General features: G+C 38.9%; 1 protein-coding gene across 8 annotated transcripts in view; it reads right to left on the bottom strand.

Moving 5' to 3' along the window:
- Nucleotides 1-12753, bottom strand: part of msh5 (mutS homolog 5) — a 27659-nt gene extending 14906 nt beyond the window's left edge. The window contains exons 1-14 of one of the 8 annotated variants that reach the window (XM_057834663.1): nt 12611-12753; nt 12435-12540; nt 12234-12357; nt 7945-8061; nt 7693-7746; nt 6752-6873; nt 6542-6651; nt 6427-6462; nt 3210-3292; nt 3092-3137; nt 1347-1485; nt 1208-1288; nt 1002-1130; nt 848-920 (exon numbers count right to left, since the gene is read on the bottom strand). In XM_057834663.1, the coding sequence (XP_057690646.1) occupies nt 848-920; nt 1002-1130; nt 1208-1288; nt 1347-1485; nt 3092-3137; nt 3210-3292; nt 6427-6462; nt 6542-6651; nt 6752-6873; nt 7693-7746; nt 7945-8061; nt 12234-12357; nt 12435-12512 (1192 nt within the window). In that variant the 5' untranslated portion in view covers nt 12513-12540; nt 12611-12753. Of the gene's footprint in view, nt 1-847; nt 921-1001; nt 1131-1207; nt 1289-1346; nt 1486-3091; nt 3138-3209; nt 3293-6426; nt 6463-6541; nt 6652-6751; nt 6874-7692; nt 7747-7944; nt 8062-12233; nt 12358-12434 lie in introns of all 8 variants that reach the window. The other 7 variants (XM_057834665.1, XM_057834669.1, XM_057834667.1 and 4 more) reach the window with 7 other exon arrangements.

Raw genomic sequence — 12753 nt, 5'->3', positions numbered from 1 at the left:
GCGGCTCTTAGTGTCTCTGTCACGTGACTGTCGGAGCCGGTAACGCGCTCGGCCAAATGGACATACAAGTACGGAAGGTGAATTATGCCAAACAAGGGGTCACCACAATGTCATTATCATTTTAAAAATTTAAGTGACGGGTAAAAACAGATTATGACCGGATTTTTATGACCCTGTCAGTCAAAATGACAGACAACGAAAAAGTCTAGCGTAACCTCATATATATATATATATATATATATATATATATATATGCACTACTTCATGCATATATATGCACTACTTCGCGGTTTTTCACTCATCGCAGCGGGTTCTGGTCCCCATTAACCGCGAAAAACGAGGGATCACTGTAATTGGCAAACCACCTATTAGGACTAGTCAATATTCAAAATGAGCGGTAGAACTATTATATAATATTAGGGGTGCAACTAACAATTAATTTCATAATCAATTAATCGGACAATTAATCCGATAAATGTTTCAATTACCTTCAGAATTTACCTTGAACTTGTTTAGGCATGTTGTCAGTAACATTTATTCATTCATTTTCATACAGCCATTTACGCACACATAAATTCCTACGGACAATTTAGAGTGTTCAATCAGCCTACCACGCATGTTTTTGGGTTGTGGGAGGAAATTAATTGATTAATTGTTGCACCTCTTTATAATATTAACACGATTTTTTTTTTTTTAATTATTGCATTCCCACAATTAACAGACCTATGAGGGGACTAACCAATAGTTGTGTGGGTTTGTTAAACTAGTGCCATGGCACAATAAATAAAGTTCGGGAAACACTAACGTACAAGGTAAACAAAAGTAATACAATTTGAACAACACTCACTGTCATCAATTTCCTCATGTATGTTTGGTTTGATGGTGAAACGGTTCTCGGCTACGCTAGCTTCAAAGTCCACCTGCGTGTAAGCAACAAGAAGGATTAAACTGGTCAAGTGTGTTTACTTGACACTTTAACGATAAAATCTCTCATCTGGTACCACGCGGCTGATTAGAGAGCTGATATGTTGGAGGTCATCAGAGAAGCCTTCACTGATATCCCGAAACAGCTGAATGGACTGAGGAAAGTGGCGTATCGTGTCTCTGATACATACTGCATTGCATACTGTCTGATTTAGACAATCAGCTTCAGGCAACACAGTTGTAAAATGCTATCATATGAATGGGACGTATAAAGCGATTTTACCTTGAAAATACTCTGCCAGTCTGTGACTTTGGTTTGCGAAAGAGACATCCTTCGCAGAAGAGTCTGCAAAACACAAATAGGCTATATAACTTAGTAAGCAGGCCTAGATGTAGCTACAGGAGATTTTAGTCATGAGTACTGGGATGTTTCTGATGTTCTGTAGCGACGTCCGTAAAGTGCACAATGAGTCTGAATTCTGAGGTGATGTGAAAAAGCGGATCACTTCCTGCCTCCTGAGTAACACGGCGTGGTCCAATGTTGGCCGCAGGAACCACTGACTGGGGTCGAGAAGGACATCATCGTGCAAGTCATCTTAAATAGTTTAATAAATTGTATTTAATGCCATATTTTTCAGACTATAACACACTCAAAATCATTTATTTTCCCAATGAATTGACAGTGCGCCTTATAGTCAAGTACCGTAATTTTCGCACTATAAGGCGCACCTGATCATAAGCCGCCACCCACCAAATGTGACAGGAAAACGGCATTTGTTCACAGATAAGCAGCACTGGACTATAAGCCGCAGCTGTCCTCACTGTATTATGGGATATTTACACTAAAAGATAATAACCGGTAACACTTCATTAGATAGCGGCATCATACGATGATCAGAAGACCAAATGAACCACCATGAAGCTTTGAACCAATTGTTTGCAAAGCTCCGTTGCTTCAAGAAGCTTCATTTGACCATCACTGCTCCCTTGGGGGAGACAGTCAATCTTTTATGCCACCTGCTGTCAACACTGTTGTTGTCCAACATGCCTCCTAGCATGCATTGCAGCGCAACAGATGTAAATAACAATCAAAATACGTTCTTAAATGTTTTGTACTAATTATTTTTCAATTACTGTTCCTGTTCTTTAATTAATTGCCAGTTACGGTATTTGGTAACACTTTATTTGACAGTGGCGCCATAAGACTGTCATTAGACAATTAGACATAATTATGACATGACACTGTCATGAGCATTAACAAATGCTTATAACAGTTATCATTTAGTTTTATTCGGCAAATTATCTCACTTTGAATGGATTTAAAAGATCCAAGCTGGACATAAATGGAGTTGGTAACATAATTTGCTGGATGACACTTAATGACATCTGTCATAACCATTCAGTAATGCTCATGATCGTCTTATGTCATAACTATGACAGTGTTATGACACCGCTGTCAAATAAAGTGTTACTAAATACCATAACAAGCAATTAATGAAACTGGAACAGTAAATGCATAAATAATTAGCACAGAACATGAATTTTGATTGTTACTTACATCTGTAGTGGTGCAATGCATGCTAGGAGGCATTTGTTGCCAATTAACCCAAATAAATCAAGAAATAAGCCGCACTGGACTATAAGCCGCAGGATTCAAAATGAACGAAAAAAGTAGCGGCTTATAGTCCGGGAATTACGGTACGTCTTATTTATGAATTCTGGTTCTTGAACCTATTTTGTCGGAAAATAACTACATATATCATACTGCTCCAGTTAAGTTCTCAAGACACTCATTAACCATTCAGTAAACCCATAAAAAAATTAAAACAAAACAAACAAAAAAAACAATAATTACTACGTTAAAAGATTAAGAAATAATTACAAATGCCGATTATTGAAGCACTAATGCGCCTTATAATCAGGTCTGCCTTAGGGATGAAAACAAACTTGTTCATTGATGGTGCACCTCGTCATCGGTGCGCCTTATAATTAAAAAAATACAGTACGTATAGCGTAATACTGTACACAATCACACCCACAAACCACAATCAGAAACATGTTAAATTCATCAGTCTTAGTCAATTAAAATTCTGCATAAGGTACACCAGCACCACATATTTTACATTTAAAGGTGCCATTAGTTGTCAGTGAGATTGGACTTTCTCACCGTAGCAGTTTGGATCCAAACCTGCAACTGCAGCAATTGAGTATTCCTGCAAAGAGTTAATGTTAAAATACTGGGCCAGCGAAGAGCTTTACTCCACAGGGTTGCGTTCCAATCGTACCGTAAAGACTGAGTCCTTCTTTTTTACCCGAATGAAACTTGTACACTGATGGATGATGCTCTGATTTGAAGATCTGCAGAACCCTGAGAAATACAATATTTAATTGATCAACTCTCAACATGTAGACAACATTGTGGAGTGGTCACGCTGGACAATACTGCAGGCATGAAAATGGGTCAGGGGTTAAAAAGGTGAGAAAGGTGTGGAGGAAATATGTTCCGGCGTTCTGCCAAAATGTCCGCCGTCGGCAAAACGTCCTACATGTGGCGAATTTGACCATTTTAATTTTTCACATAAGGCTTAATATTCGAGTTAACGGGGGTTTAATTAGTTGAAGGAGTTGATTTCAACCACCATTGACTCGCGCTAGCTTAGCCACTCCGGAGCCCTGAAACTAACAAATAACTGTCAAACTGCACAGAATTTGTTCAAATCAACTCCAACGACTAATTAAACCCCGGCTAACTCAAAGATTAAGCCTAATGTAAAAAATTCTGAACTTCCCCTTTAAAATAAAGACCATTGAATATGGCCATTAAAATGTTGTCTATAAAAGTTTTAGAGCAATAAAACAAACAACAAAAATGAATAAAATGAACAGGAATCCTTCAAAGTATTTTATAATGGGTCCAAATTATTTTTCGAACAGATCATGTGACTATAGAACCTTAGAGACAGCTGTTTGCATTGCTTAGCCAAAACTACAGCTGAGGAGGCAAGATGGATATTTAGAATTTCTTTAAACCTAAGCTTTCAAAACCTTCAACAACAACTGAGCTTGAACCGAGGATTGAGCACAAGCAATATCAAAAAGTCCTGGCTGTCGTGTTACCTGTTGTGCTGTTATTCCAAGTGGTGCTTGAATTGGATGCTTATAGCGGTCGACAGTCTTTTTGAGCCAGCGCAAAGTTCGCAGCGCACGAAGATATTTTTGTTATCTTTACTGGACAAAAATGTGAAGTAATGGCTGTGTTTCCAGTGTGCAAATGCAGCCGTTTGTAGTATATCTCCTGCCTATTTCATTGCATCCTGGCGAGGTAGCATGGCTATGTTGTTTTGGCCAAACTCCCAGCGCTCACGCATCATGGTAATACACGTGACCCTTTTTGTTCCATCCCCGATTAAAAAATGTGACACGTGATGTCACTCCCATGACTACAGTATTCTTCATTCTACACACATTATGGGGCAATAACTAAATAGTAACGCACAGGCATCAAGGAAAGTAATTTTACTCAGATTACTGATTTAGAAAAATGAATGCGTTAGATTGTTCTTTACTGAAAGAAAGTAATCAGGTTAGTTACGCATTACGATACCGCGTTATTGACAACACTGCTTTTATATTACCGTTAAATACACAAGCTTGACGCTACCTTAACGGGAGATATTTTTTCACCGGACGCTCCGGCAGTTTTCAACGCAAGCTGCAACGAACGGCAGTAACTTTGTCATACCACAAAATATGAAAACGAAAACCATTACTCACCAAATTCAATATGCTGGCAAATGCATTCATCTAAAAACAATTGGGAGTGATACTTTACCTCCTCCAGCGAATGTGAATTTGTGCTTAGTACAAGATCATCTGTCGCAATTAGCGATCTTTGACGCTCTTTTTTTTTTTCCCCCTCCCCGCATACAAACTTGTTTCTCTCTCAGCGGCTGTGATTAACCTCAATGAAGTTGCTGTCCTAGCTAATCCTTGCCTATCATTCGTCTTTGTAAGTTTTTAGTAACTTTGTGTATTGAATTTGAAAGGAAAATGTGTGTTTTGTTTTTGGCGAACTTTTTCATGCAGCTAAACTGTTGAAGCTACTCACATGTGGAAAAATACGAATGTACAACGTTTTAAATGTATTCATTTGGTATATTTCAGTTACCACGATTTGAGAGATCAATAAATTGAAGAATTTACGGCTTGCGTTTGGAGTGCTTGTTTTTGGGTTTGCTGGAATAGCGTCACTGACACACGCAGCATCAAACAGGAGAAGGGGTAAGCGCTGCCGCGCCAAGCCACTTCAGGCTGCATTTTCGACACATGAAAAATAACGAATACGTACTACTGTATGACGGGAAATTTTAGTGGTTTTGTAACCGCGATGTTTTCATAGCATGGTAATCTGTGAAGGTAACTTGCACATGCCTACACCCGATGCCCCCCCCCCCCCCCCCCCCCCCCCACAAAAAAAAAATTCTCCTCGGATCTACACGATTCACGTAGGTCATCCTTTTTTACTTCAAAACGGCGAATTTCGCCGAAAGGTGAGAGATTTTCATGCCTGATACTGGCACCGTACTAATCATTTGATAAGATGATGTCGCAGCATAGTGAATGATGGTCTTTAATACTGTAAGTGCGTAGTGGCTTATTCAGCTACATTACCCCTACATAATAATACGACTTCAATTCTCGTAGTAACAGTTCAACTTTTTTTCTCGTACCAATAGTGTGACTATTTTTCTCATACTATGGCTATGAGGAAAAAAAAGTCGTATTATTACGTAGGTATAATGTAGCTGAATAAACTGCTATGCACTTTATGCAGCGCTTCGCCTCCGTTAAAATCCAATATTTTAAAAGCATCTTGTGTTTTATAATCGGTTTTACAAATAAGAAAATCCTTAATATTATGGCTCGTCCACATCAAATTATAACCAATAGAATGATTTATACTAATACTTTGTCTTAGCTCCCAGCTACGTAGTAGCTTTAACTAAGTGAGACAATAGTGAATTACTTCGCGTAGCTTTACATAGTCTTACATTAGTGACATAATAGTGAACTGGAATAATATTGTGCATCTCCTGAGTTTGGAAAACCTTTATATTTTGGCTCATCTACATCAAATAATAATCAATAGAATGATTTATACTAATGCTTTGTAGTAGCTCCCAGCTAAGGTACAGTACATGTACGTAAAGTGTGTAGCAGCTTATTCAGCTACATTACCCCTACGTAACACTGTAATACAACTTTTTTTCTCGTAGTTAGAGCATGACTTTAATCTCGTAGTTCATTTTCCCCCTTCTTTATTAGGCCCTAATACACCGTCGTAACTTTGCAAGCTGTTGATTATGGGAAAAAAAAAATTGGGAGAGGCAAAAATCAAGTTCAGCAGGTTAGGCTTTTCCAAACTTGATGATTGGCCACCACTACTAAAACCACTGTCAGCTCGTTGTAGGGTTTTATATTCAACCAAAATAGGCTACTTACCTGAATGTTTCCTTATCAATGTACACCACACCTTTGCTGTATTGGCAAAAAAATATTATCAATCTTTATCATACAAGAAAAATGTTTTGTGTGTGTTAATATAGGTGTTCCTTACAGTGTGTAAGAAGTGAAGTTCAGGATAGGAACGGCAACACTGCTGTCTTCCAGCTGAACTCCCACTCTCCTCCTGTCCAGACATTTTAGAAGAGCGCCCACTGTCCTCAGCTTTGTCCCACCAACCAATACACACACACACACAAAAATACATAAATGCAACAGAATTGGCAGTTAATTAGCTGGCATGCAGCCTTAGCAACTGCCATACCATGAGGGGTGAGTCAAAAGTGATGCAGGAAGAGAGATATGTCATCTTGTCTCTCTCGGAGATGGAAGCGGGCAGGAAAGGCAGATGGGCTGAAAGCAGCCTCAATTTACCAAGTTCCAGACCTGTCACATTAGAATGTAAATTAAAATTGTAACTTTAATGCAAATTTAGAGAGCCTCTTACATGGCAGGGGATGTGGACAAAATGCAAATGTATGTCCGCAAAGTACTCAATTGTAGCGATAAATGACATTGATTTAACATGGAAGATGAATGAATGAATGCGCACGAAACACCCGCAAAATAGGTTCACTGATACAATTAGTATTAGTAGTTAAAAATGTTAGTTATCAGACAATTGGACTCGAGTCACATGGACACCGACTCTAGTTGACTTTGAAGAAAAAAAAAACGTTGACTCGGACTTGACTTGCTTGAGCTGGGAGTGTCCAAGACTCTACTTGACTTGTGATGCAATAACTCAAGACTCAACTCGACTCCTGAGACAATGACTTGAGACTCGACAAGTTGACTCGAAAAACTTGGATCGTAGACTGGTTTCAACGTGCCAGTGATCTGCTTGGTCACCTTGGCCGCTATCGCCATGCCCTCACCGAACAAGCAGGTAGCAGGCAACAACCTTTGACTTGACATGACTCGTCTTGTCTTGACTTTACAAACTTGTGACTCGGTTCGACTCGACATGATCTCGAGACTTGACTCGACATATCCTCGTGACTCGGCTCGACTTGCCCTCAATAGGTAAGAATTGGGACTTAATTGTGACTCCAATCATAGTGACTCATTTAATTGTCTGCTAGTCATACACACAGTGCCATAATAATAAATAATAAAAAAAACATTTCCCTGTGTCTTGTGTGGGACTCTATCCATATGTTAATTCTTTATATATATTTTAAGGCCTTCTGTATGTCTTCTTACCAAAGTCAAGATATGGATAAATTACCACCTCTGGCTTGTACTCTGGATTTGAACCTGAGAAAAAAATTGACAAAACTCATGAGTAAGTCTTAGAAGTTGGTGTACAACAGCATTTTGTATCTTTTATCACTGTTGCTGGCTGCCAAAGCCATGCTCCACTGATCCACATATCGTTCCCCTTGACCCAGATACTGCCTGCGCAGTACACCACGTCAACACCATGACAAGTCTTTGCCAACTCTTACTACTTACCCAGATGGAGCAGGAAACGGGTCATGCAGCGCTCTTGCTTTGCACTGGTGATAATCACCTGAGGACAAATCTCCTGAATGACTAAACAGTTGAAGAAGGGTGATAAGAACAAGAGAGCTGTAGACAAAACATGAAATAACCGGTATATTTTTGTGCGTATTCATAATAATTTTCCAGAAATTTCAATCCTTGGGTCAGCTTGGCCCAGTGTTTGAACTAGATTAAACCTGGATGAAGCATCTCCAGGCCTTACGTAAGGAAGTAACAAACGTAGTGGAGATGTACCGATCACATATTTTTGCACCTGTCAGAGTCAGAGTCACCTGATTTTTTGACAGGCTGATACAGAGTACCGATTAAATAGCGTGGCAAAAAAATCTTAAAAACATGATTTTTTCCCCCCTCCTGATTCCGACGCTCTCAAAATGTTGCGTAATACAAAACGTATTTGTTGTTGTTGTTTCTTTTGATCTCCTGCATTTTAGTTTATTTTTGACCCTTAAAAACTAAAACATCTTACAAACCCTATGTTTCTCATCGGATGGATCTTCTAAAAATGACGTGATTGGGCCCGATTTCTGATCACGTGATCGAATTGGGGACATCCCTAATCAGTAGACCTCTGGTTTATTTTGTTGCTTGTAGCTCATAACAATTTCACTGCCATTGACAGCGTCAGACATTCAATTAATTTGAACAACGAAGGCAGGCATTGAGTGAACGATTGCTGCTAGCCCTCCCAGTCAAAATGGATTGGATGTCTATCGCCGTCAACGGCAGCCAATGAGTTAATACTCTGAAATAAAATATAATTTAAATATGAAACAGTTTGAAGAGGGCAAACAAAAGTAAAGAACATTGCTTGTATTCAGAATTTACCAATGACATTTTAAAAGATGTTCATCGACACTCCCGCTACCAAATATAGTGCCTGTGATAAACTCCATATTTTCTGTGTTTCACTTGGCTTTATCTGACATTTTACAAGTATTTACTTCTAGAAAGGGGCATTGTTTTCTGTTATCTGCAGGCTTGTGAAATGCTGCGATATCATTTGTGATTGAGGGCAATATAAATAAACTGACTTTTGTTAACACTGACTGATTTATTGAAGTGTTCATCCGTCTCCAACTTGACTGACGCTTTAGTTCCTGCTGAAGGACAACACTGCTATCATCACACTTCATTGTATTGCTTTCATTGGTGATGAGTAGGCATCTGCCGATAACCGGTTTCAAGGTGGTATGAAAACGTCACGGTTTCAAAACCGCATAAAAATTTCCATCATACCATACCTAGGGTATTAGCTATTTTTTATGTACCATAAATGCAGGGAGAAATCCCTCGCCAGCAGCTGCAAGGCTCAACCCTCCCCCACTGGTTGTTGCTCACACGATAGCTGGAGAAGGTGAAACTCCTGAACAGTTTCCCTCTATTGAAGAAAACGAAATCGCTGGTATGAGAATACTTCGGCTACAGAAAAGTTACAGACCCCTACGGCTTAGAGGAGGAGTGCCAACGACATGTAAAAGATGTTTGCAGAGGGTGGTTGAGGAGGCAATACCTCCAAAGTGATTTATACAAAATTAAAGTTAGTAAACACTATTATGAACGTTTCCCACCAGCTACGAGAGTTAACTCTAGCGTGTTTAGTGTGTCTAGCGGTGGTAAAACATGTTTTTTTTTTCTCTCTGGCAACTGTCTGTGTTGAGAAAGAGAGTGTGTATAATGTAAACATGATACAAGTCATACACTGTAACGATCACTTCTGTGATCCTCTTTGTTCCTTAGGACATCCACCACACGGTGGTGCCTCTTTATGTTCACTTTCTTCTTCAGTTGCTACCTACTTTTTGGGGAGTCAAGTGTGATCATGTGTGCGTGGCCCGTTGCACTCCTGAGTGACGAGTGGTTGAGCTGGATTTATTTATTTTTTGTGGATTAAAAGTGCATAAGAGGAAGTGTGCTCCTTTTTTACTTTTTCGCGGCTGCGACATTGTCGTGAGAGAGATCCATCTATTTCTTGGATGTGATGGTCCGACCGCTGTTTCAACCTTGGTTTTGGGATCCGTCTATTTTCTGGATCCTCAACGCGATACGACCTCATGCTGCCCAGATGTTGTCCCAGAATGGCGTCTGTTTGGGCTAATCGTAAATGGACCAATACCTTTCACACTGACAGATTTGACTTGGAGTAAGCCGCTTCTTGCCGTTGGCCATGTTTTGTGCTGCTCTTCTTTGTCTGTCATGTGTTGATTACTTGATTTGGTTACCATGTTTCCCCATTTTTGCTGTTGAAATTGAGGTTCATGTTTTTCAAAGTTTTTGCAGTTCAAAGAGAAAAAAAAAATCGCTGTTCATTTATTTTTGTTATTTTTCATGTGGTCTTTGCCCTATGTACCTTTCAGCCTTTACAGTTGTCTATGTATAGGATGCTGTTTAGCTGTTTTATGGTTCATCTTTAGCTGTGTACGGCTGTGGACAGCCTTTTTCTCATCGGGGGGGGGGAGGGGGGGGGGGGGACGATGTAAGTAACAGTTACTTCTGTGATTCTCTTTGTCCCTTAGGACATCCACCACACGGTGGCGCCTCTTTATGTTCACATTCTTCTTCAGTTGCTACCTGCTTTTTTGGGAATCAAGTGTGATCATGTGTGCGTGGCCCGTTGCACTCCCGAGTGACGAGTGGTTGAGCTGGATTTTTTTTTTTTTTTAGGGTTGTCAAACGATTAAAATTTTTAATCGAGTTAATCACAGCTTAAAAATTAATTTATCGTAACTAGTCGCAATTCAAACCATCTCTAAAATATGCCATATTTTTCTGTAAATTATTGTTGGATTGGAAAGATAGGACACAAGACGGATACATATTCAACATACTGTACATAAGTACTGTATTTGTTTATTATAACAATAAATCCACCAGGCATTAACATTATTAACATTCTTTCTCTTAAAGGGAACCACGGATAGAAAGACTTGTAGTTCTTAAAAGATAAATGTGAGTACAAGTTATAGTAATTTTATGTTAAAACCCCTCTTAATGTTTTTGTTTTAATAAAATTTGTAAAATTTTCCATCAAAAAATAAAATAATAGCTCGCCATTGTTGACGTCGCCGAGCAGGACGTCACACGGGCTCCTTGCCGTTCTTCCAGTGTCTTTAACTACGTAAGGTAGTGATTGAAATACACCACAAGGTGTCAATGGCGAGTTTTGAATTAATTAGAGATCTAGCCAAGTCGGAGTAAGTTTTATGTGTATTTTGCATAGCTATTTTGATTGGGAATACCAGTTCTCTTTGCATTGAGCGCTTTTCTTTTTGTGAACATTATTTTTTTGAGGGATAGGAATATTATTTTTTTGTGCTTTCACTAAATGATACTTTAGCGACTTAACTGTTCCGCCCAAATGCATGATGGGAAGTTGGGCCACCATGACTGTCAGTGGTGGCTGCAAATCGTATATGTTCTGCGTTGTGTTCAATAAAACGTGTTAAGAAACAGCATCATTGTAATCTGTTTGAGGCAATTCATTTCCGCGCATGCGTTAAATGCGTCAAATATTTTAACTTGATTAATTAAAAAAATTAATTACTGTCCGTTGACGCGATAAATTTGACAGCACTAATTTTTTGTGTACTAAAAGTGCATAAGTGGAAGTCTTCTCCCTTTGTTACTATTTGTGCACTCATCCTGCCCTGCCACGCGTTACAACACGCGTGCTTTTTATGAAAAATAATTCAATTATTTATGTTCTGATGATAATATTAAGCTGTGGCTGTACGCTCACCTAAAGGACTGCATTTACTTTAATTTTATTTAGAAAATAACTTAATATTAGGCCTATACCTATGTTCCAATTTGCTAATATGTTTTGAGAGATAAAAATCCTGTTCAATGGGGGGGGGGTTGTTTTTCTCCAGACATCTCAAAGAAACACATTTTAGAGCTGCAATTGCAATACCGTGAAATTTTTGTTTAAGGTTATCATACCGGCACATGCCTTGTGATGTGCAGCGTTGTTTACACAAATCATACCTTTTGGAATTGACACAAAAGGTTCAACTTGGTAGAACTTTCAAAATAAATTTGTTATCTCCTAAATGCAGTTTGTAAAATGTTTTATGGGCCAAGAAGAAATATTTCGGTGATTTAGGTAATCAACAAACATGGATATACGTTATTATTTACTAGAAATTTACATTGTTTGGCTCAATTTGTTCCTCGGGACAACAGTAGTATATAATTAATGTGAAAGAAGAAAGATTTGAAACATTAGGCGTGATTACCTCTGGACAGCAGATGTAGCTCATCATTATCTGGCGTATCTAACATGTAGTTAACCGACGAGTGTTTGCTGTCATAGAAGCAGAGACCCACTTGGCCATGTTCTGCCAAAACACTCAATAAAATCTAGGATAAGAACACGCAGTCAAAAAGGTGCGGTTCAGTGAAGCTATACGTTCATTTCAAAAGTGTATTCTTAATACCTCATTTGAATCTTCCTCTTCTTCTGTGAAAGCCAAGTTTGTAGCTGTTGCTCCTCCATCTTCTTCCATCGCCGCCATTGAGTTTGAATGTCGTCCAAGCTAGACGCTAGTTAGCAAAATAATTTCATCCAAAGCAATGGACGAAATTCTCTTTAAAAAGATAAATAACAACTTACATTGTTAACTTCCCGCTAAATGTCAGAACATAGTGTCAGAATAAAGGACGTAACGTTGAAGAAAAAGCTAAAGCTGCAACTTGGCTAACAGTCAAAACAGTTTGCAACTTGCAGGGGAGGCCCGCCTTCCAGCAGTTCCAAGT

The sequence above is a fragment of the Corythoichthys intestinalis genome, chromosome 4, assembly GCF_030265065.1.
Source record: "Corythoichthys intestinalis isolate RoL2023-P3 chromosome 4, ASM3026506v1, whole genome shotgun sequence".
NCBI classification, from domain to species: domain Eukaryota; kingdom Metazoa; phylum Chordata; class Actinopteri; order Syngnathiformes; family Syngnathidae; genus Corythoichthys; species Corythoichthys intestinalis.
The sequence above is the reverse complement of the archived record's forward strand: the minus strand, read 5'-3'. Positions and strand labels throughout refer to the sequence as shown.